Source organism: Brienomyrus brachyistius, unplaced genomic scaffold (assembly GCF_023856365.1).
Source record: "Brienomyrus brachyistius isolate T26 unplaced genomic scaffold, BBRACH_0.4 scaffold53, whole genome shotgun sequence".
Classification (NCBI taxonomy): domain Eukaryota; kingdom Metazoa; phylum Chordata; class Actinopteri; order Osteoglossiformes; family Mormyridae; genus Brienomyrus; species Brienomyrus brachyistius.
In genome coordinates, this window is record NW_026042328.1 from 2,100,182 (window position 1) to 2,125,701 (window position 25,520).

Here is a 25,520-nt window from a genome sequence, read left to right on the forward strand (position 1 = left end):
ATGACAAGGCAGAGAGCAGAAAGCACATTGGGTTTGCTGGATAAAACATTTCAATTTCAATTCAGTCATGCCTGAAACATTCTGATTAATCACCATGAGCTTTGATTGAAGAAGCCTTGCAGTCAAAGTATGACCTTGTACATTTTATGCATAAGGCAACTGTCTTTGCTGTTACAAACGGCTCTTTAATCCATATATAGACATCTGTTTAATTAACATATGGCAGTAACGATTGCTTGTATAAGAATTATAAGATCCCTCTGGAAAGAGAATCTGCTTACTTAGAATTTACATTCCTCTGTGATGGGTTATAATTGCTCATGTAATTAAATGCTAATGAACTCAGTCGCTCAGTAATTACATAGGTACAGACCTCTAAATATATCTCTTGCTGGAAGAAACAAGTGTGGAAAGGAACAGAACCCAGTGCAAATAACCACAGACGCATACATGCTACATGCTGCAGCACTCCTGCAATCGCTTAAGGAATCTCATTGCATGATGGTTTTTAGTTCTTAGGGTGACATTTTCCACAGCAGTTAGGTCATGCGTAGGTGCTGGTTTGACAGGGAACCAGCCCTTACCCAGGATCTGACCTTTAAATAGTTGTCTTTTGTGGAAACCGTCATTATAAATAATTTTTTTTTTTTTGGGGGGCGGTGTACATTGCTCTGAAGGCTGCATTTTTAGCCCTTGCCCTTGTGTTTTATGGCATGTTGCCTTAACTTTCTACGATAAGCCTGACAATTAGACTGCCAATCATGAATAAAGGGCCTCACTCAAGGGCCACCAGGGCCCTGCCAATCAGGGATAAAGGGCCTCACTCAAGGGCCACCAGGGACCTGCTAATCAGGGATAAAGGGCCTCACTCAAGGGCCACCAGGGACCTGCCAATCAGGGATAAAGGGCCTCACTCAAGGGCCCACCAAGAACCTGCCAAATATGGCTAAAAGGCCTCACCCAAGGGCCACCAGGGACCTGCCAATCAGGGCTAAAGGGCCTCACCCAAGGGCCCACCAGGGACCTGCCAATCAGGGATAAAGGGCCTCACTCAAGGGCCACCAGGGACCTGCTAATCAGGGATAAAGGGCCTCACTCAAGGGCCACCAGGGACCTGCCAATCAGGGATAAAGGGCCTCACTCAAGGGCCCACCAAGAACCTGCCAAATATGGCTAAAAGGCCTCACCCAAGGGCCACCAGGGACCTGCCAATCAAGGCTAAAGGGCCTCACCCAAGGGCCCACCAGGGACCTGCCAATTGGGGCTAAAGGGCCTCACCCAAGGGCCACCAGGGACCTGCCAGTCGGGGTTAAAGGGCCTCACTCAAGGGTCACCAGGGACCTACCAGTCGGAGCTAAAGGGCCTGGTGGGCCCTTGGGTCCAGTCCAATGAGCCTAGAATAATGCTGCTTAGTCCATTCTAATGCACACAGCCGGGAATAATAAACCCTTCTTAATACTGGGCCTGGTACGTGTGTATCTTAGACACAGTAAGTAATGAACCTTATGTCCGCAATGTTCGGTGCTCAGCTACAATGGCTGATTACCTATGATATTTCAGGATCTACTGTATGTAAGAGCACTGAAAGTCCAGATGCAGGCAGCAGTCGGGAAATAAAGCCAATTCACGTCACGCGTCTGACACTCGCTCTGCGCGCTTAAACGCAGCTTGCAGGATGATGATTTCATGGAGCGCGTGCTGCAGGTTGGTTGTTGAGGGGGGGGGTTAATTAGGTATAATTGCCAACAGGCTCTCAAAGGGTCGGGTTTCTAACAGCAGTGGCGATTGTAACCTCAGCAAGTAAAAAAAAAATAACAAAGTATCTTTACATCCTTTATTGTTATATTTGAATTTTTTGGATCAAAATGAATGTTTGTCATGGGAAAAACAATATCAAATTGTAAAACCTTTGTTTTTTTTTGCTTTGTTCGTTTTGCCCGCATGATAAAACAGAGTTCCAGTACAAATGTAAGAAATGTGATTTTTGTATAAAACGCCAATATAACATTAATACAAATGAAAGCCGTGCAGCTATTTAAAGGGAATGCATTAAGAGGGAATGCATAGATAGGTGTGAGATAAGAGGGAATGCATAGATAGGTGTGAGATAAGAGGGAATGCATAGATAGGTGTGACTTAAGAGGGAATGCATAGATAGGTGTGACTTAAGAGGGAATGCATAGATAGGTGTGAGATAAGAGGGAATGCATAGATAGGTGTGAGATAAGAGGGAATGCATAGATAGGTGTGACTTAAGAGGGAATGCATAGATAGGTGTGAGTAAAGAGGGAATGCATAGATAGGTGTGAGATAAGAGGGAATGCATAGATAGGTGTGAGTAAAGAGGGAATGCATAGATAGGTGTGAGCAAAGAGGGAATGCATAGATAGGTGTGAGATAAGAGGGAATGCATAGATAGGTGTGAGTAAAGAGGGAATGCATAGATAGGTGTGAGCAAAGAGGGAATGCATAGATAGGTGTGAGCAAAGAGGGAATGCATAGATAGGTGTGAGCAAAGAGGGAATGCAAAGATAGGTGTGAGATAAGAGGGAATGCATAGATAGGTGTGAGCAAAGAGGGAATGCATAGATAGGTGTGAGTAAAGAGGGAATGCATAGATAGGTGTGAGTAAAGAGGGAATGCATAGATAGGTGTGAGTAAAGAGGGAATGCATAGATAGGTGTGAGTAAAGAGGGAATGCAAAGATAGGTGTGAGATAAGAGGGAATGCATAGATAGGTGTGAGCAAAGAGGGAATGCATAGATAGGTGTGAGTAAAGAGGGAATGCAAAGATAGGTGTGAGATAAGAGGGAATGCATAGATAGGTGTGAGCAAAGAGGGAATGCAAAGATAGGTGTGAGATAAGAGGGAATGCATAGATAGGTGTGAGCAAAGAGGGAATGCATAGATAGGTGTGAGTAAAGAGGGAATGCATAGATAGGTGTGAGATAAGAGGGAATGCATAGATAGGTGTGAGATAAGAGGGAATGCATAGATAGGTGTGAGATAAGAGGGAATGCATAGATAGGTGTGACTTAAGAGGGAATGCATAGATAGGTGTGACTTAAGAGGGAATGCATAGATAGGTGTGAGATAAGAGGGAATGCATAGATAGGTGTGAGATAAGAGGGAATGCATAGATAGGTGTGAGATAAGAGGGAATGCATAGCTAGGTGTGACTTAAGAGGGAATGCATAGATAGGTGTGAGTAAAGAGGGAATGCATAGATAGATGTGAGATAAGAGGGAATGCATAGATAGGTGTGAGATAAGAGGGAATGCATAGATAGGTGTGAGATTAGAGGGAATGCATAGATAGGTGTGAGATAAGAGGAAATGCATAGATAGGTGTGAGATAAGAGGAAATGCATAGATAGGTGTGAGATAAGAGGGAATGCATAGATAGGTGTGAGTAAAGAGGGAATGCATAGATAGGTGTGAGATAAGAGGGAATGCAAAATTAGGTGTGAGATAAGAGCGAATGCATAGATAGGTGTGAGATAAGAGGGAATGCATAGATAGGTGTGAGTAAAGAGGGAATGCATAGATAGGTGTGAGATGAGAGGGAATGCATAGATAGGTGTGAGCAAAGAGGGAATGCATAGATAGGTGTGAGATAAGAGGGAATGCATAGATAGGTGTGAGTAAAGAGGGAATGCATAGATAGGTGTGAGCAAAGAGGGAATGCATAGATAGGTGTGAGCAAAGGGGGAATGCATAGATAGGTGTGAGTAAAGAGGGAATGCATAGATAGGTGTGAGTAAAGAGGGAATGCATAGATAGGTGTGAGTAAAGAGGGAATGCATAGATAGGTGTGAGTAAAGAGGGAATGCAAAGATAGGTGTGAGATAAGAGGGAATGCATAGATAGGTGTGAGCAAAGAGGGAATGCATAGATAGGTGTGAGTAAAGAGGGAATGCAAAGATAGGTGTGAGATAAGAGGGAATGCATAGATAGGTGTGAGCAAAGAGGGAATGCATAGATAGGTGTGAGTAAAGAGGGAATGCATAGATAGGTGTGAGTAAAGAGGGAATGCAAAGATAGGTGTGAGATAAGAGGGAATGCATAGATAGGTGTGAGCAAAGAGGGAATGCATAGATAGGTGTGAGTAAAGAGGGAATGCATAGATAGGTGTGAGTAAAGAGGGAATGCATAGATAGGTGTGAGTAAAGAGGGAATGCAAAGATAGGTGTGAGATAAGAGGGAATGCATAGATAGGTGTGAGCAAAGAGGGAATGCATAGATAGGTGTGAGCAAAGAGGGAATGCATAGATAGGTGTGAGTAAAGAGGGAATGCATAGATAGGTGTGAGTAAAGAGGGAATGCAAAGATAGGTGTGAGATAAGAGGGAATGCATAGATAGGTGTGAGCAAAGAGGGAATGCATAGATAGGTGTGAGATAAGAGGGAATGCATAGATAGGTGTGACTTAAGAGGGAATGCATAGATAGGTGTGACTTAAGAGGGAATGCATAGATAGGTGTGAGATAAGAGGGAATGCATAGATAGGTGTGAGATAAGAGGGAATGCATAGATAGGTGTGACTTAAGAGGGAATGCATAGATAGGTGTGAGTAAAGAGGGAATGCATAGATAGGTGTGAGATAAGAGGGAATGCATAGATAGGTGTGAGTAAAGAGGGAATGCATAGATAGGTGTGAGATAAGAGGGAATGCATAGATAGTTGTGACTTAAGAGGGAATGCATAGATAGGTGTGAGTAAAGAGGGAATGCATAGATAGGTGTGAGTAAAGAGGGAATGCATAGATAGGTGTGAGTAAAGAGGGAATGCATAGATAGGTGTGAGATAAGAGGGAATGCATAGATAGGTGTGAGTAAAGAGGGAATGCATAGATAGGTGTGAGTAAAGAGGGAATGCATAGATAGGTGTGAGTTAACAGCCGCATTCATTCCTGCTGCTGATCACGCACAGTGATGAGATTGTGTGCTTATCTCTGCCAGTGTCACTTTACCATCATAAAGTGATGCTACACACATTTCTCCCAAAACCCCGTAACCCGACCATAACCCGAATCAACGTGCATGGCTCACAGCTGTCCATGGAAGATGCTACTGTAATTTGTCATTTTACGACTTAGAGGGTGCCTTGTATAACAATTACAAGTAAAGGTTAGTGTCTAATTAAGTTATTATTCCGGCAGGGACCTGACAGCACAGGAGAGACATAAGGCATGACAGCTTGTGTTTTATGGCGTCGGCAGTAAACCGCCCTGCCTGGAAGGCATGCTGCGGGTGCGGCAGTACGATGGGGCTGCGTTTGCCATCGACAGAGAATCAACCAGTGGACAGCAATGAAGGATTCACCGCTGCTCTCTGCATCCTTGAGGATTTGGTCTATTTTACTATATAAAGCTTTAATATCAAAGTACACGTTTTAGAAGGTTATTTGGGAGGTGGACTCTGTGGGTTAGGTGACTGTGACCCTGGTGGGCCCTTCAGCTCCGACTGGGAGGGCCCTAGTGGGCCCTTCAGCCCTGATTGGGAGGCCCCTAGTGGGCCCTTCAGCACCGATTGGCAGGTCCCGGGCGGCCCTTTAGCCCCGATTGGCAGGTCCCTGGTGGCCCTTGAGTGAGGCCCTTTAGCCCCAATTGGCAGGTCCCTGGTGGCCCTTGAGTGAGGCCCTTTAGCCATATTTGGCAGGTCCCTGGTGGCCCTTGGGTGAGGCCCCTTAGCCGCGATTGGCAGGTCCCTGGTGGCTCTTGGGTGAGGCCCTTTAGCCCTGATTGGCAGGTCCCTGGTGGCCTTTGGGTGAGGCCCCTTAGCCGCAATTGGCAAGTCCCTGGTGGACCTTGAGTGAGGCCCCTTAGCCCCGATTGGCAGGTCCCTGGTGGCCCTTGGGTGAGGTCCCATAGCCCCGATTGGCAGAATTTGCTAATTAATGCTAAATTTTCTTCCACTGAACATCAGTGTAAAAGTTAAATTAGTTTTACTAAGCATGATAATTTTTATACGCTGTTTTTTTTTTGTTGTTATCTATTTAATCTGAATTTTATGCCAAAGTGTTTAAAATTTCTTAATGTTTTACTGCTTAAAAAAATTCAAATTGATGTACTTACTTTTTGACACAGAATTCCCCAAAAAGACCAAAAGATGGCAGTATTATGAAGAGAAGTAGATCACTTCATCCTTCAAAATGAAACGGTTTGTACATTTTCAGAGCATATTGCTGTATTAGGAAAAGCAAGGAAATAAAAGGAGGCGGAAATGGGGAATTTTCTGGTGAGATAAGGAACCTTAACAGCGAGTAAAATGGTGTCATGAGGCAGCACAGCAGTGCATGACCCGCAGAGTCAGCTTCTGAGGGGGGGGGGACTGTCCGTTCTATGGAATCTTTTAGCATAATTACAACAAATCGTCTCTGACCCGAATTCACACACATCAGTGTTTCTTATTGTGAGATATTTTGTCCCCATATTATTATAGAGCTGAGAACTTTAACCTGGATTTAAAGCTTTTCAGAGAGACTGCTCCATAAGGGGGGGGGTCACTAAGGGGGGGGGGAGGTGGCAGAATTATTATACGTAACAATCCCTGAAATTCTAAAGCTGGCTAAATTACAGCCTTTCAGAAAAGAGGCTCTTTCAGGGCTGTAAGGAGAAAAGCCACATTTTAATGTTTATTGTTCATTTAAGTAAAATAACTGCAATTACGACCAAACTTAGTTTTTTTTTGTTAAAAAAAGAATAATTATCACTGCAATCATTTCATCAAGCAGGGGCTGTCAAACTGCCTTATATATTTGTTTAAACCCTCAAATAAAAGTGAACAATCAGATATACACATTTGTAAAATCTGACAAATGGCAGTGAGTTATTGAGGTGGACTGGAGGATCATTTTCTGAGGCAGCGTGACCACAGCAGTTTTCTGTCACATCACCACTACATTCATATTATAACAAGATCATTAACCGTAATCTAAAGTGTTAGTAATACAAATTTCCTGAAACAATGGCCATTACGCTTTAGAATTGTCTAAAATGCCTTCGAAATATTGACATAATGGGAAGACCCAGTTTCAGTTCCTCACTCCGCTGCTCTTACAACATCGACACACATCACAGAGGGTAACCGACATTCCCAACCTCGTCTACCTTGGGTCCTACACAACAACCGTCATATGAATGCTGAAACATTCAAAATCCATCCATCCTTCCACCCTTCCTTCTCCCAACTTTTCATCCTCTTCAGCTACATGAAAGAGATTCGAGAGCAAAATCAAAACACATACTGAAAAACTATGACTGTGTCCAAATGGCGACAGAGAGGAGTTTTAGCATGGGGGAGTGGGGAGGTGGGGGAGGCTAGTGCTCGAATGCGATGATACGATGTGCATGCCTCTCGCTAACTGCATTCTCCCAAAGTACTGAGCACAACAGCGCACTGCATTTGCTTGAGCCAGTGACCAAACAGCAGAATGAAATGAAAATCGTGTCAGAAAGGCAGAGTGTATTCATGTTTCGTTAGTTAAATCTGAGAAATCAGTTCTGCCAAATTTTTCCATGGATAACCCGCCGTGTTTCGGCTTCCCATAAAAAAGCAGAAGCTCTCCATGCTATTCTTAGTTTCATTGTGATTACGAGAATCCATGCAGACACCCTGCAGTTATGCAACTGCGATGTTACTGTATACTACATTATCAGTGGCAGGCTTCTATCTATCTATCTATCTATCTATCTATCTATCTATCTATCTATCTATCTATCTATCTATCTGGCCATCCGTCCCTCTGTCCGTCATCTAACATTGTACAGTGTGGCTACGGAAATCTCACATCCAGTGGTCAGGTGCCCTGCTTCTTCCATTCCTCACTCAGATAGGTGATGCTCGCTGCCATTTCCTCATGACACTTATTTAGGGCCTGGCATAGTTATACTTCTGCTTTCCTCACAATCACACATTCCATTTCCAAAGAGGCATGGTGGCACTGATGCTAAAACGCCGCAACAGTCTGAAGTTAGTGGCTAGCTATTAGTGTCTACACTTTGAGCACAATATAGAGATAAAAAAATCTTGAAATGTTAGAAAACAATACCTGTCATTAATAATTAAGTTTTTATTGTTTAAGTCTGACTGCTGTAAAAAATTATGAGTCAGATATGAAATATATATGATGGAAGCAGCATTGTACTAGGAATTGCATTTTTATGAGATAAAGAGTTTATTGCGTTTGTTTGATATAGTGCATATGACCTAATTATCCACATCTATTACTTTGTCCATCCATGGATCTTCTAAGTTAGACAGGCTTGTGTAGGGGTCTTGCGTCTCTTCCGCATGGTACAGGACACGAGTTTCACCTCGCACTGTGAACCTAGACAACAGAGACTGGCAGACAGAGAGCACTAAGTCCTGCGCAGAAAGTCAGACAAGATTGAGAGCCAATCAGAGCCAAGATTAAGCAGAGAGGTCCACCAGTGGTCCAGAGCAGGTCCCAATGACCTTCAGCCACGTAGTCCTCAAGGCAGTGGGACCAGTTGGAGAAAACCGACAGCACATGAACATTAATGATATGTAGTGACAATTGTTTCGGCAAAAGAGTTATAAAACAACACACGTTTTCAAACACAAAGCCTGCAACTTTATTACAAATGAATTCGGAGCACATTATGTTCATGAAAAAAAATATTCAAAAAAATAAAAGCAACAATTCATACTTCGTACTTCTGACACGTATGTTACATGTGCACTTTAGGTTAACTGAGATCAATACAATGACATTCATCAAGACATGTGCTTTGCATGTTTCATGTTCTCACCGTGTTTGCTTGTGTCCCCCCAAATACCACACCGCAGTCTAACAGACCTCAGACCCACATGTGTGATTTTCAATGTACATCCTGCAGCAGATGGCTATCACAACCCTCTGGGGGGCTGTGGGGCTGGGGGGCTGTGGGGCTGTGGGGCTGGGGGTCTGTGGGGCTGGGGGGCTGTGGGGCTGGGGGTCTGTGGGGCTGGGGGGCTGTGGGGCTGGGGGTCTGTGGGGCTGGGGGTCTGTGGGGCTGGGGGGCTGGGGGTCTGTGGGGCTGGGGGGCTGGGGGTCTGTGGGGCTGGGGGGCTGTGGGGCTGTGGGGCTGGGGGTCTGTGGGGCTAGGGGGCTGGGGGCCAAGCCTCCCACTAGCAAACGCTCAATAAGCCGTCATGGAAGAAGCAGAAAATGAAAGCTGCTCTTACAGGTAGGTACACAAGCTTCAGCGTGAGACCCATGTCTGCGCAGATTATTATGCAGATTGTAAACTGGTTTAGCCCCCCTCCCAGTATGTAACTCCCACTGGTGAGAATTGACCATACCTTTGATCCCATTAACAGTGAGCACGACATCTCCCGTGATCGAACTTCTTACCATAGTCTGTTTTCTGGGAGGTTTCATATCAAAGCATAAAATAAGCATTTTTAAATCAGTTTGTCGTTGTCTTTATAATTATCTGCGTGAAATTATTATAAAATTAACCCCCGCCACAAAACTGGAATTACAGTTTTCATGAAAAAAAAAAGATTATCCTGAGATTACACATATGTCGAGATTTAAAAAAAAAATTGCTACATATCACACAACTCATCTTACAGGCAAAAAAAAATCAGTTTACACCATTCGGCATTACGGTGTCCTTTCACGTCTGTTAGTATTCGTGCATGGTTGTTGGGCTCCTGTACGATGTTGTCTTACTACTCTGACTTGTCAACACATATTCCTTTAAACAGGGAATGCGCTTCGCGAGCAGCCTTCGGAAATGATTCCGGAACTTTTTCCCCACGAAGGTGTAGAAGACAGGGTTTACGCAGCAGTACAGGTAGGCGATATTGCGGGTGATATACAAAGCGTAGTCAAGCTCGGAGGCGCAGGAATCAGACTCTCTGGAGATGTGCTCAGCTCTCAGCATAATAACAACGTTGTAAGGAGTCCAGCATATGAAAAATGCCACGATAATCACAAATATCAGCTTCACAGCTCTGCATTTCTCCCTCATTCGTGTGTGAATAATCCTGATGGTTATTCGAGTGTAACAGTAGAGAACGACAGCCAGTGGGAACAGGAAAAACAGCACGAACTGCTGATAGTAACTTACAAGCTGCCACGTATTGAGGATGTGTTTGGAAAAGCCGGTCTCCTCACAAAGCATGCCGCTCTGCTCATTCTTCTGCACGTTGTACAGAACAAACTCCTTGACTGTGGCTAGAATGCTGACGCACCAGACCACCAGAGAGGCCGCGACGGCGTACGTGTTCCTCCGGCTCTTGGCGGAGGTGAGGGCGTGCACCACCACCAGGTACCTGTCCAAAGTCATGAGCGTCAGGAAGAGGATGGAGCTGTAGAATCCCACAAAGTAAAGGCCGCCCACCAGTTTGCAAAGCAGTCCGCCGAAGATCCATTCCGACGAGTGATACACGGCCCAAAAAGGGAGACTCAAGGAAAAGACCAGATCGGAGATGACCAGGTTCAGCAGAAAGATGTTGGTGACCGTCTTCAGTTTCTCATATTTGTGAATGATATACAAGACCAGTCCATTTCCCAGCAAGCTCAGCATGAAGATGGTGTAATAGAAGGCTGGCAGGAGCTTCGCACCGAAACGGTTCACATCTTTTTTCTCGCATAACAGCACAAAATCATTTTTAATGTCATATTCCTCACCGTAACCCGAGTGGTTGAAGAATTCAAATAAATCTTCAAGGTCCATCTGTGACGAGTTCTGTCAACAGAGATTTACAGATTCTGAAAAATTTTACAATTATTATGACAATTAACAATTGACAATTAATGATTAAGCAGCTTGTGAGAATGCGTGTCCTCTTACCGTCATGCTCCGACAAAGAGCCGCAAGCGGACAGATATAAACGCGAGACAGGGATCTGTTCAGTCTGTAAGTTAAACTTTTCACGCCTCTGAAAGCTGTTCTGGGTACTCTGGTGTGACTCATAGTGGGTGTTACCAAAGGAAAAAAAGAAGTTCATTCCTCCTGTTTCAGTGCCAGTCAGTTTGTATTTTATATAGTTGTCTCAGTATTTCCACACAAGTCTAATATTTTTTTGCACATTGCCCTTTGCACATTGCCTTTGCACATTGTCTTATTATGCTTACACTGTGGTCCCTGAGCTTCGACATTTCGTCTCTGTATACCTGTATATGGTATATGATGTCATCCTGTATATGATGACAAATAAAGTTCACTTTGACTGTGAATTGTTATTTTCCTTTGTTAAATTAGAAGCAGAACAAAATGAGTTTGCCTCATGCGTAACACAGTACAAAATGATCTTTTACATGCTATAAAAATTCAACATCATGGCTTAATTAAATCTTCAATGTCTTTTACATCTCCAATGGTAAGATGAAGATACATTTTGAAATAATCAAAAAATGTGAATGTTTCCCCCCTAAGTACAGTTTGGGAATGTTTACGGATTTCATTAGAAATTCTCTACATGGTCAAATTGTTACTTGTCGTAAAACATATACTGAGGGAAGCTAAGCCCCTGAACTGACAGCTAGTGTGCGATTTAGGGGAAGCTGGATTATCTGCCAGAAAATGACTGCAAAGCATATATTAATGAGACTAATTCTGTGTATTCAGCAATGAAACGTTCTGGAAGCCTCATTATAGTTTGATTTTGGTGACTCCGATAATTGCAGATTTACTTCAGCCTTTTGTGATACTTTTACTGTCTTGGGGGATTTATAATGTTTTTTTTTCTTTGCAAACAGATTATTTTCACGTCTCACTTTTCAGTTTCAGGATGAGACGTCGCAATGAGCCGATATTAGGTTTGAAGACAGCTGCTTAGCGGAAGTCTGTTTTTAACAGGTTTGAAGACAACAGCAGACTTTGGCCAGGAAGCACTTTTGTGGTTTGGCCAAGATACACTGCGGTGTGGCTGCTAATATTTTTTTTAAGTTCTGAGCAATAACTTCCACTTCTAAGAAATAAGCCGAGGCTGGGAGATGGGTTATGGCATTTTATTCTGAGTTTGTTTTTACCAAACAATTTCTTTTAATTTACTTTTATGGAACAAATATATAGCAAAGAAATCACAAGATATGCTCAGACGCTGACAATGAAAAGCAGCACCATCCATTATAATTGGAAGCACCTTAAAATAATTGCCATACATAACCTCCATATCTTCAGAATGTATGACATGTATACAGTTTTATAAGGAGCCGTTCCTTTCAGTAACACAGAAATATAGGGCTTAGTTTCACTTACAATGGTTGAGGTTTCAGGTGAGTGTGGCTGAATGGTGCAGGACAGCTGAGGTTTCCGGTTGAAGCGGGCAGAGCAGTCAAGGTTTCAGAGACCCAAAAATAGCACTGCAAGGGCACTGTTGCCAGTGCTGGCTGCCACTGCAGCTTCAGATCATCTCACATTTACAGTCTTGCACCGCTGCACATATATATGAGTTAAACAAAGGTTCTGTTGAATTCTGATAATTCTTAGAAAACATGTACATATATAAGTTTTCCTTTGTAAGAAGAGAGACATGACGCATAGTTTTAACAGAATACTGCGAAGCCAAAGCAGGAAATCAGAGGCTGTCTTACAGGCCAGGCAGCTAACAGAAGGCGCTAAAGGTGCTAAGGCAAGGCTATGGCTGGATGATAATGAGATAATGATGAATGACACTATCTTTCCCCTTGCTGAACACAGGTCCCATAAACACCCAACAAATGAATGGTAATTCACATTTTTGTATTACAGATTGATAATCTTAGAAGGTAATTCAGAGTTCACAAAAAAAAGCAAATACATATACATTTTTAGTGACCATCTTTAGCTATATGCTACCATTTGCCAGTGGGGAAATTCTCTCTCCCCCCCCCATCTTACTCTCCATGAGACACATATAGAGGTCAGAGTAAGTTTGGGGGTGACAGTGCAGGGATGCCCAGCACGCAGCAGCCCTCGCTCAGGGCTCCAGGCATGTAGCTATTCTGTGGTGCTGCGACCGGGGCTCAAACCAGCAACCTTCCTGTATTGGGACGAACTGGCGGACGACTACGTTGCCTAGAATTAATCATTGTCCTCCTGTTACTGTCATACATATGAGGTGATTGAGGTGTGGATTGATTCTGATGCTGTATGGACTGATCATCCTGAGATTCAGATACGTCGTCCATGATTCACCTATAATATTATTGTATTAAGGTTAAACTGCATAACCATGTTTTTCGTCTCTGATCACTTATATAACTTGTATCCGTGCACTCTTTGACACCCGCACTCTCTGCCTTTCTTCCCACATGTCTGGAGGGTGCCCGAGGGGGCACCTTCTGAGCTGCCATCAGGGTCTACGGAAGGGTGTCATCACAGATGTGACCTGCGATCTATGACGATGTCGGTGCAGCTTCCATCCTGCCACCCGACACAGGCCTATGTGGAGGACTGTCTCACTGATGGACTTTAACTAGGACCGGATCACAGTTTACACCTTGCTCTTAGCAAACAATCCGGCTACTTCTCTACCTTTGTCCAGTAATGTTAGCATGCCCAGGGGGGTTGGGCTGCCAGTTGACCTTGGACCCCCAGAGGTTTTTTTTCTCCCTACTTGGGAGTTTTTGGTTCCTCTCCTCTGCTGTCATCTGGCTTTCTCTTTCATTTTTCCATTTTCACTGTTTCTGTGTTCTGTCCTTATCTCTGTTAAGGATCTTCCACAACACACTCCTGTAAAGCGCATTGGGGCAACCTTGTTGTGAAAAGCGCTATACAAAAATAAATTGAATTGAATTGAATTGAACTTGTTTTTCACAAGTGACTGGTTTCAGAGTATCCTTATCTTATGTGAAAGACTCCTCATTCTGGGATGCTGACCCTATTCAAGGACGCTTACCATGCCGGTAAAACTCGGACAAAACTGGAAATTTGAGAACGCATTGCCTGGGGGGCAGGGGGTTAGGGTTAGCTCGTTCCCTGCCCACATGTAATGCCCAAAATTTAACATAAAGGAAGAGGGAGCTCAGCCGTGGGATAGAGCGCACATCGCCCGGCAATTTCTCGGGACTCACGTGTTGGTCTCCTGCAAGGACAGAAAGGGGCTCCCCAGTCTAAGAGTGAGGGTGGGTGATGATGGCACGTCCGAGTGTGAATAGCTTTGCAGTGTCAATCTGTTGATTCAATCAATTATCACAATAACTATAATATCATTTTGTACTTCCTATGTTATGCATCTTTCATTATCACTCTTTTTATATATACCTATAATCTCTTGTATTGGCAGTTTTATTCTTGTTAATGATATATGTATATAAATATAATTATTAGATATCACCTGTGATATCTATCTTATTTTGCATTGTCTTTGATCCAATATTTTGGTATTAATTTTAATGCAAGGTTATTTTGTATTGCTTGTAATAAAGTGTTTTTAGAAGCGAACCTAAGTGTGCCTGGTTGTTCCTTCGAGAGCCCTACAGTATATCCCCTTCACATCATCTTAAAACACTTCCGATCACAGGCACTAAGTGAGCCCGCCGCAGCATCCCACAGTGAGCCCGCCGCAGCATCCCAAAGTCAGCGTGCCGCAGCATCCCAAAGCGAGCCCGCCGCAGCATCCCAAAGTGAGCCCGCCGCAGCATCCCAAAGTGAGCCCGCCGCAGCATCCCAAAGTGAGCCCGCCGCAGCATCCCAAAGTCAGCGTGCCGCAGCATCCCACAGTGAGCCCAGCATCCCAAAGTCAGCGTGCCGCAGCATCCCAAAGCGAGCCCAGCATCCCAAAGTGAGCCCGCCGCAGCATCCCACAGTGAGCCCACCGCAGCATCCCAAAGTCAGCGTGCCGCAGCATCCCACAGTGAGCCCGCCGCAGCATCCCACAGTGAGCCCAGCATCCCAAAGTCAGCGTGCCGCAGCATCCCACAGTGAGCCCGCCGCAGCATCCCACAGTGAGCCCAGCATCCCAAAGTCAGCGTGCCGCAGCATCCCAAAGCGAGCCCAGCATCCCAAAGTGAGCCCGCCGCAGCATCCCACAGTGAGCCCACCGCAGCATCCCAAAGTCAGCGTGCCGCAGCATCCCACAGTGAGCCGCCGCAGCATCCCAAAGTCAGCGTGCCGCAGCATCCCACAGTGAGCCCGCCGCAGCATCCCAAACCGCTCCCACCGCAGCATCACAAAGTGAGCCCGCCGCAGCATCCCAAACCGAGCCGCCGCAGCATCCCAAACCGCTCCCACCGCAGCATCCCAAAGTGAGCCCGCAGTAGCATCCCAAAGTGCTCCTGCCAAAGCATCCCAAAGTGAGATTGCTGCAGCACCCCAAATTAATCTCCTCCTCTCTCCTCATGTTATTCTGTTTCTTTTCTTCTCTCTTCCCCTGTCTCCCGACCGGTCTACCCCCTACTGTGATGTTTGTGTATATGTATGGTCGGGTTGATGGCCAGTTTTTTCGCTGGTACTCGTGACTAGTGACATGGTATATTGCAACAGCAATAAAGGGTTTCATCAAATCAAATCATCAAATCAAATCAAAGCGCGCCCGCTACAGCTTCCTAAAGTGAGCCCGCCGCAGCATCCCAAAGCGAGCCCGCCGCAGCATCCCAAAGCGAGCCCGCCGCAGCATCCCAAAGCGAGCCCGCCGCAGCATCCCAAAGCGAGCCCGCCGCAGCATCCCAAAGCGCGCCCGCTACAGCTTCCAAAAGTGAGCCCGCCGCAGCATCCCAAAGCGAGCCCGCCGCAGCATCCCAAAGCGAGCCCGCCGCAGCATCCCAAAGCGAGCCCGCCGCAGCATCCCAAAGCGAGTCCACCGCAGCATCCCAAAGCGAGTCCGCCGCAGCATCCCAAAGCGAGTCCACTGCAGCATCCCAAAGCGAGTCCGCCGCAGCATCCCACAGCGAGCCCGCCGCAGCATCCCAAAGCGAGTCCACCGCAGCATCCCAAAGTGCACCCACTGCAGCATCCCAAAGCGAGTCCGCCGCAGCATCCCACAGTGAGCCCACCGCAGCATCCCAAAGTGAGCCCACCACAGCGTCCCATAGCGAGCCCAGCATCCTAAAGCGAGCCACAGTATCCAAAGCACACACCTTACCACACCATCATGAGGTAAGATTATGGAAACCTCATCTATTCCCGGTATGCTTTAAAATGTGATAAAAAAAAAAAACATAGACAATTAAACAATACTATTTACTTTTAGAAAAGTTCAGTGCCGCATATGTGAACTAAATGGCAGGGGTTGTGATCTGACAGGTTCAGGACACTCGGCACTTGAGGGAGTGGAAAACTTAAATGTAACATTAACTGAAATATCAAATAAATACATTAATTTCATAAATAGTGGATAATGTACATACACTACAAATAATATTGCTAAAACCCATGTATTTGATCTTCTGGGATGGCATGTATAGGTACTCGGTTTAGGTCAGTAGACTTTAAAAAAGAAAAACATATTTCTATTAAATGTAAGCCATTAAAATAAGTGAGGTTTTGTTGATCTACACACATCTGAATGTCTTGTGTCCGGCATCCAGCATAGAAGTAGCTTTGCTAAGGTGATGTGCATCTGATCGGAGGTGACATGCCACTTTATGTTCTTATCACTAAAATGCTCCATTTCCTCAAACGTTGTCCTCAAACACATCTCATCCGGAGGAGCTGTTCTTCTGCTGTAGGTCTGAAGGCCCTCCAAGACGCTGCGGTGGTGTTAGGGACCAGGCCCCTTGCTGAAATGCTCGTTTCTCAGGCCGTAGGCTTGGTAGCAGAGTGCGACATCACAGGAGCCGGCTGGGCCGGGCGGGCCTCGCTCCCCTGGGATTCCAGAAACACCAGCCTGTCCAGGGAAGCCTGGGGGTCCAGGCAAACCCTCCCCATCATTGCCCGGCAGCCCTGGAGGTCCTGAAAATCATATGGGAACAAGCTGATGGTAAAGATCCTCACAGCCCTAAGCCAGTGGTAGAGATCCCCACTGCCCTTAGCTGGTGGTAGAGATCCCCGCTGCCCTAAGCCAGTGGTAGAAATCCCCGCTGTCCTTAGCTGGTGGTAGAAATCCCCGCTGCCCTTAGCTGGTGGTAGAGATCCCCGCTGCCCTTAGCTGGTGGTAGAGATCCCCGCTGCCCTAAGCCAGTGGTAGAAATCCCCGCTGTCCTTAGCTGGTGGTAGAGATCCCCGCTGTCCTTAGCTGGTGGTAGAGATCCCCGCTGCCCTTAGCTGGTGGTAGAGATCTCATCTGCCCTAAGCCAGTGGTAGAGATCCCCGCTGCCCTTAGCTGGTGGTAGAGATCCCCGCTGCCCTAAGCCAGTGGTAGAGATCCCTGCTGCCCTTAGCTGGTGGTAGAGATCCCCGCTGCCCTTAGCTGGTGGTAGAGATCCCTGCTGCCCTAAGCCAGTGGCAGAGATCCCCGCTGCTCTTAGCTGGTGGTAGAGATCCCTGCTGCCCTAAGCCAGTGGTAGAGATCCCTGCGGCCCTAAGCCAGTGGCAGATATCCCCGCTGCCCTAAGCCAGTGGTACAGATCTCTGTGCGCCTGAGCCAGTGGTAGAGATCCTCGTCGGCCTGACCTGGTGGTAGAGCTCTCCACGGCCCTAAGCTGGTAGAAGACATCCCCAGAGGCATGAACTGGTGGAAAAGATCCCCGTAGCCCTAAGCTGGTGGTGTAGATCCTCGTGGCTCAAAGGCAGTGGTATAGATCCCCATGGCCCAAAGGCAGTGGTATAGATCTCTCTGGCCCAAAGGTAGTGGTAGAGATCCCAGTGGGCCTTAGCTGGTGGTATAGATCCTCGCAGCCCTAAGCTGGTGGTATAGATCCCTATGGGCCTGAACTGGTGGTAATATTTATAGGTATTTAGGGGCTTTTGTGTATAATATAGCCATTCCAGTGCACTGTTCTCAACAGTGCCAAAGAGACACACAGTAGTCTCCATTTTAAGACTTTAAGAAAGCCTGCTGGGGCCTGATGGTACGGACATTGCTTAGGAGTATAAATCTGTGATACAGTTTGCCGGAGCCAGGATGCCCCTCTAACCATGAGCTGTAAGCTCTTGGAGAAGGTTTCTCAGCTTACCCACAAGGCCAGGAGGACCTGGCAGTCCCTCTTCTCCATCCCCTTTGGGTCCTTTTGGTCCCACTGGCCCGACATCACCTGAGCACATGACAACATTCATTATATTTCAACATCACCTGAGCACATGACAACACTCATCATATTTCAACATCACCTGAGCACATGACAACATTCATCATATTTCAACATCACCTGAGCACATGACAACACTCATTACATTTCACATCTCGGCATCACCTAAGCACATGACCACACTCATTACATTTCACATCTCGGCATCACCTAAGCACATGACCACACTCATTACATTTCACATCTCAACATCACCTAAGCACATGACCACACTCATTACATTTCACATCTCAACATCACCTAAGCACATGACCGCACTCATTACATTTCACATCTCAGCATCACCTAAGCACATGACCACACTCATTACATTTCACATCTCAACATCACCTAAGCACATGACCACACTCATTACATTTCACATCTCAACATCACCTGAGCACATGACCACACTCATTACATTTCACATCTCAGCATCACCTAAGCACATGACCACACTCATTACATTTCACATCTCAGCATCACCTAAGCACATGACCACACTCATTACATTTCACATCTCAGCATCACCTGAGCACATGACCACACTCATCATATTTTAACATCACATTTCACTGCCTGTGTGGAAGCAGCAGCCAATCGATTCTTGTACCTTTGATTCCTTGGGGTCCTTGTACACCGGGGGGGCCAGGGAAGCCCTGAGAGCCAGCGCTTCCCGGGTAACCCGGGGGGCCACTTGTGCCCTTAGGCCCTGGGGGGCCCGGCTCGCCCGGGGGGCCTTGTTTTCCCACACAGGTCTGGCAGCTCGGAGGAGTCATTGTTAGCAAAAGCTGAGGCAACTCATCTGAGACAGACAGAGAGAAATGACAGCAAGTCTTTCAATAAACCGCTTTGGAGAAGAGGAGCAGGTGCAGCTTCACTCCTCTGGGAGATACATGTTTACTGCATCAGTACCACTGATAATCCACTCATAATTTGCTAATGTGTTCAAATATTTAAGCTTTTCCTCTCCTTACGTATGTAAATATCAAATAACGTAAATACAAATATACACCGCATGTACTGTGCATTTTTTTATATAATGCTGTACTCATCTGCTCTGTGTCTGGTGCTGACTGTTTACATCCTTACATGCTGCGCTGTGCTTGTATAAGAACGACATTTACTTTGGGGTTCCTTTGCATATTTATATTTCTTTATTATGGAGACATTTTATATGCAGCATACTGCCGTATTGGAACCAACTAGATACCTATGTTGTTAGGCCGAGTTTCCATTGAATGACCAATAACGAGTATGAAGTTCGCATCAGAGTGGGAAGTCAACATGATGCAAGAAACATAGCAAGAATCCAATAAGAGAGCAAATCGGGGCATATGGATGTCCGGACAATAAGCTCATGGGAGCTACTTACAGAAAAATGTTCTGAGGGCAGAACAAAAAAATGATTGGTTTAGAGAGATGACCAGTAAGATTTCAGAGGAAGTGGGCCCAAGCATGGTCCCGTCTCCTCTGAACAAATCATTTCTGGTTCTGCCCCCAGAACATTTTTCAATGATTAAATCACACACAAGCTGACAATAAATATCAACTGGCTATAAGCAGAAATCAACTCGATATTACAAAACAGTGATACTTTGTAGTTAAAACAACACAGTCAAACGGCATAACCAAACACAACCGAACGCCTCTCTCTGAATGCATGCTGCTGTTCTTAATATTTAAGGAAACGCTGCCAAAGTGATGGAAACACTGTTAGAGTCACCACTAATACACCAGAACTTCTATTCAGAGAAAATTGAGCAACGCATTGCAGATGATTCACCCATCCCCAGAAAATGAAGAAACGAAAACGACCTTAGTTCCTGTAGCTGGCAAGGTGTTTCCAGCTCGGGCTTAACTGAAGCTATTTCTGAAGCTGGTGATGCAATCAAACACACAGGGCCCCTACAGCCCATGTACTTTTACTGACATTATATACCGTATAAGCAGCTATTACTCACGGTGACCATAACACTAGGAGGCTGTTTTTCATAATGCTTTAGAATTCCATATCAATAAGATAGTCTGTCGAACTCACACCATATAATTACAGTAATATTCCTGTTAATGCACCACAAATGTAGACAGCTTCACTCACACTGCTACAATTATGGCAGTATTGCTGATAATGTCCCAAAATCACAGCCTTGGAAGATTCACTTCTGCTCCACTAGAGAAGTTGGAGGGCCAATCTGCAGTATAGTTTGCAGATTTCCCTGCTCAAACACACCTACTGTACTAAGCCTGGTAAAAAGCTGGTGAGCTGAATAAGTGAAAAACGAGTGTTTTGTACAGGGAAATTTGCAAACTGTGTTGCAGACTGACCCACCAGGACTGTGAGTGGGCAGCAGCCCTGGAACAGAGGAAAGCGCCCTCTAAGTTGGCAGTGACAATGCCCCAATGACACCTAGCTGACAGTGAATTATTACTGTCAGTGGAAGAGAACTGAGCTAACTCTCCCTCTGTGTTACGGAGCACTTTCACGTCATGGCAGGGTGGACAGAAGGACTCCTCTCTAATAGGCTGCATGAGCAGCATGCTGAGCAACCAGGATATGTACTAAGAGTGTAGTCTGCTCTGTAACTGCTATAACTCCAGTAGTGTTATTGCTCATATACTAAGAGTGCAGTCTGCCCTGTAACTGCTATAACTCTAGTAGTGTTATTGCTCATATACTAAGAGTGCAGTCTGCCCTGTAACTGCTATAACTCCAGTAGTGTTATTGCTCATGTACTAAGAGTGCAGTCTGCCCTGTAACTGCTATAACTCCTGTAGTGTTATTGCTCATATACTAAGAGTGCAGTCTGCCCTGTAACTGCTATAACTCTAGTAGTGTTATTGCTAATGTATTAGGAGTGCAGTCTGCCCTGTAACTGCTATAACTCCAGTAGTGTTATTGCTCATATACTAAGAGTGCAGTCTGGCCTGTAACTGCTACTGTATAACTCCAGTAGTGTTATTGCTGATGTACTAAGGGTGTAATCTGTGCTGTATCTGCTATAACTGTAGTAGTGTTATTGCTAATGTATTAGGAGTGCAGTCTGCTCTGTAACTGCTATAACGCCAGTAGTGTTATTGCTCATATACTAAGAGTGCAGTCTGCCCTGTAACTGCTATAACTCCAGTAGTGTTATTGCTCATGTACTAAGAGTGCAGTCTGCCCTGTAACTGCTATAACTCCTGTAGTGTTATTACTCATGTACTAAGAGTGCAGTCTGCCCTGTAACTGCTATAGCTCCAGTAGTGTTATTGCTAATGTATTAGGAGTGCAGTCTGCCCTGTAACTACTATAGCTCCAGTAGTGTTATTGCTAATGTATTAGGAGTGCACTCTGCCTTGTAACTGCTATAACTCCAGTAGAGTTATTGCTCATGTACTAAGAGTGCAGTCTGCCCTGTAACTGCTATAACTCCAGTAGAGTTATTGCTCATGTACTAAGAGTGCAGTCTGCCCTGTAACTGCTATAACTCCAGTAGAGTTATTGCTCATGTACTAAGAGTGCAGTCTGCCCTGTAACTGCTATAACTCCAGTAGAGTTATTGCTCATATACTAAGAGTGCAGTCTGCCCTGTAACTGCTATAACTCCAGTAGTGTTATTGCTAATGTATTAGGAGTGCACTCTGCCCTGTAACTGCTATAACTCCAGTAGAGTTATTGCTCATGTACTAAGAGTGCAGTCTGCCCTGTAACTGCTATAACTCCAGTAGAGTTATTGCTCATATACTAAGAGTGCAGTCTGCCCTGTAACTGCTATAACTCCAGTAGTGTTATTGCTAATGTATTAGGAGTGCAGTCTGCCCTGTAACTACTACAGCTCCAGTAGTGTTATTGCTAATGTATTAGGAGTGCACTCTGCCCTGTAACTGCTATAACTCCAGTAGAGTTATTGCTCATGTACTAAGAGTGCAGTCTGCCCTGTAACTGCTATAACTCCAGTAGAGTTATTGCTCATGTACTAAGGGTGTATTCTGTGCTGTATCTGCTATAACTGTATTAGTGTTGTTAATCTGCTAAAACTGAAACCTGTTCTAATGGCACTTTTAACGGAAACTGCAAAAAAAAAAAAAAAAACAGGAAATGTGCACTGAAAATGAAATCAGCTTACTGTGTAGGACATTTCTGCAGAGCTTCATCAGGTGCTCGTCTGAGGGTGGCTTTCCCTGGAACATGCAGTTAAAAAAGGACCCTGTTTTTAGCTGTAGGTTTCTCCTGTTATTGCATGGGGACATAAAAGAGCAGTAGGACAAACTCACAGGTTTCCCTGGATACCCAGGAGCACCCGGTTGTCCTGGTGAGCCATCCTGGCCAGGAGACCCACGTGGTCCAGTGGCGCCTGCAGGTCCCGTGTCTCCCTTTCTCCCCTCTGGACCCCGGAATCCAGAGTCTCCTGTCATTCCTTTCTGGGGGTGTAACAGAAGTGCAAGGGTTTGCACAAAAATACCAAACGTGAAACGCAGTGAAATGGAATTTCAGCCACATAGCTCTTATCACTATTGTATGCACGTACTTCTTTGTAAAGACAGCATTGAAATGTGTAAAGATGTGTACTTCTCCTTTAACATGGCATTGACACATGTGTATAGATGTGTACTTCTCCCTTAACATGGCATTGACACATGTGTACAGATGTGTACTTCTCCTTTAACATGGCATTGACACATGTGTACAGATGTGTACTTCTCCTTTAACATGGCATTGACACGTGTACAGATGTGTACTTCTCCCTTAACATGGCATTGACACATGTGTACTTCTCCTGAAAGATGCAAGGTAGATCTAACGGTCTTCCACCGTGCATGTGTGTGTCTGCTTGTGACCGTGTGCATGATGCCATGTCCATGCACGTAGGTGCACCCACCTCGCCTTTAATCCCTCTGGGACCAGCATCACCCTGCAGAAAGCACACGTTAGACATATCCAGTGCTGGGTGACATATCCAGTGCCTGCATGTATGTCTAACTGCACCACTGCGATCCCAGGACATTTAACAGTGAAATATGCCCTCCAGGCAGTGGCTCCTAAGGCTGAGTGAGAGATCTAAGTTGTTGTTTTTCTCTTTCCTGAGGCCAAACAAGCGAATGACCATAACAGTACATAAAAATATTAGACCAGGTTGGGAAACACTGAATTACAGGATGACTTGTAGACTTTGAATTGATTCAGTGTATAACTCCTGATTCTCCAGCAATATGCAGCCGTTTATACAGACATTAAGTCTGTGGGGAAAAAAGCCTCTGCTTAGTATTAAGTTAGTTAAATCACACACACACTTGTGTGCCACACAGACACACACATCGATGATGACCAACGTGAACTCACGGGTGTTCCTGAGCTCCCAGGTGGTCCGTCACCCCCTCGCTCACCCTGAAACGAAGGCCAAATCAGAACAGCATTGCCCCCCGAAGGACGACATTAACATGCGTAGTCAAACGACATTCCCAGGGAAGACCTTTCACAAGTGCATGTCATATACATTGCATGTAGCAGTGACCCTCTTATTCATGTAACACACTCTAAAGAGTGTCTTTCTGTAATAGCGCCAGTGGTATTGAGCATTACCAGGTATATTTATTGAATATTAATAATAAAGCATCCCTGTTTGGGTGAGGTGTTGGCGTGCTGCATGATTCTAAACAGATTGATTTCCGAATCTTCTTGTGATAATAATGTCATGTGAAGGCAGATAGGGGTGGGGGGGGGAGCGATTATCCCAAAGGCCTAAAATGTTTAGCTAAGCCCCTGAAGACAGGGAGACCAAAGACTGGGAATAAAAATTGCGGCTGGTGAATTTTGCCAACTCACGAGGGTGGGGGGACAATTAAGCTATTACCTGACTCCCTTTTGGTCCCGGTTCACCCACTTCACCCTGCAAAACACGGCATCGTCATTTAAGACACGAAAAAAATCTGTTTTGCCACTTTGATTACTTTGTTTGATTTGCAAATCCACACTCACAGAAACGCGAACATGTGCATTCAAATACATCCACTGCAAATAAGGTGTAAACAAAGAATAAGTTAATATAGGGCTAATATGACAGGAGATCCAGCCTACCTTGTGCCCTTTAAATCCTGGCATTCCCATGATTCCTGGTGACCCCTGAACCCCAGGCTCACCGGGCTCACCCTGCAGCAAATGTATAGCCTGTGTTCATTGATGCACTATAGCATTAAAGCATCTCCTCAGTATGGTTTACATAGTGATATGGTTCTCTCTGCTGGCCTGGTCCACCCAGGCCCCGTGTGATATGGTTCTCTCTACTGGCCTGGTCCACCTAGGCCCTGTGTGATATGGTTCTCTCTACTGGCCTGGTCCACCCAGGCCCCGTGTGATATGGTTCTCTCTACTGGCCTGGTCCTCCTAGGCCCTGTGTGATATGGTTCTCTCTACTGGCCTGGTCCACCCAGGCCCCAGGTGATATGATTCTATTTGCTGGCCTGGACCTCCCAGGCCCTGTGTGATATGGTTCTCTCTACTGGCCTGGTCCACCCAGGCCCCATGTGATATGGTTATCTCTACTGGCTTGGTCCATCCAGGCCCAGTGTAACACAGTTATTTCTGCTGGCCTGGTCCTCCCTGGTCACATGTGATGTGGTTCTGTGTGCTGGCCTGATCCTCCTAGGCCCTGTGTGATATGATTCTATTTGCTGGCCTGGTCCACCCAGGCCCCATGTGATATGGTTCTTTCTACTGGCCTGGTCCTCCTAGGCCCCGTGTGATATGGTTCTCTCTACTGGCCTGGTCCACCCAGGCCCCGTGTGATATGGTTCTCTCTGCTGGCCTGGTCCACCCAGGCCCCATGTGATATGATTCTATTTGCTGGCCTGGTCCACCCAGGCCCCGTGTGAAATGGTTCTCTCTACTGGCCTGGTCCTCCTAGGCCCCGTGTGATATGGTTCTCTCTACTGGCCTGGTCCACCCAGGCCCCAGGTGATATGATTCTATTTGCTGGCCTGGACCTCCCAGGCCCCATGTGATATGGTTCTCTCTACTGGCTTGGTCCATCAAAGCCCAGTGTAACACAGTTCTTTCTGCTGGCCTGGTCCTCCCTGGTCACATGTGATGTGGTTCTGTGTGAGGGTCTAATCCTCCTAGGCCCTGTGTGATGCAGTTCAATCTGCTGGCCTGGTCTTCCCGGGACTTGTGTGATGTGGTTCAGTCTGCTAGCCTGGTCCTCCTCGACCCTGTGTCATGCGGTTCTATCTGGTGGCCTGGTCCTCCCAGACCGAATGTGATATGGTTCTGTCTGCTGGCTGGTCCTCCAGAGCCCCGTGTGATGATGTTATGTCTGCTGGCCTTTTTCTCTGAGGTCCTGGGTGATGTGGTTCTGTCTGCTGGCCTGTTCCTCCAAGGCCCTGGGTGATGTGGTTCTCTCTACTGGCCTGGTCCACCCAGGCCCCATGTAACACA

At 45.8% G+C, this 25,520-nt stretch overlaps 2 protein-coding genes across 2 annotated transcripts in view; both read right to left on the minus strand.

The window, feature by feature from the left end:
* Window positions 1-9,091: 9,091 nt before the first annotated feature.
* On the minus strand, window positions 9,092-10,942 carry ccr12a (chemokine (C-C motif) receptor 12a). Its single transcript, XM_049000834.1, has 2 exons — window positions 10,809-10,942; window positions 9,092-10,703 (listed from the first exon to the last, which is right to left on the minus strand). The coding sequence occupies exons 1-2, from the start codon at window positions 10,929-10,931 to the stop codon at window positions 9,636-9,638; spliced, it is 1,191 nt and encodes a 396-aa protein (XP_048856791.1). The 5' UTR covers window positions 10,932-10,942; the 3' UTR covers window positions 9,092-9,635.
* Window positions 10,943-16,094: 5,152 nt separating this feature from the next.
* The window catches only part of si:ch211-106n13.3 (vWFA and Collagen domain-containing protein), a 41,625-nt gene continuing 32,199 nt past the window's right edge, over window positions 16,095-25,520 (minus strand). The window contains exons 21-29 of the mRNA XM_049000833.1: window positions 24,165-24,236; window positions 23,941-23,976; window positions 23,430-23,474; window positions 22,969-23,001; window positions 22,364-22,510; window positions 22,216-22,270; window positions 18,720-18,911; window positions 17,996-18,073; window positions 16,095-16,832 (exon numbers count right to left, since the gene is read on the minus strand). Coding sequence (XP_048856790.1) covers window positions 16,642-16,832; window positions 17,996-18,073; window positions 18,720-18,911; window positions 22,216-22,270; window positions 22,364-22,510; window positions 22,969-23,001; window positions 23,430-23,474; window positions 23,941-23,976; window positions 24,165-24,236 — 849 coding nt within the window. The 3' untranslated portion in view covers window positions 16,095-16,641. The remainder of the gene's footprint in view (window positions 16,833-17,995; window positions 18,074-18,719; window positions 18,912-22,215; window positions 22,271-22,363; window positions 22,511-22,968; window positions 23,002-23,429; window positions 23,475-23,940; window positions 23,977-24,164; window positions 24,237-25,520) is intronic.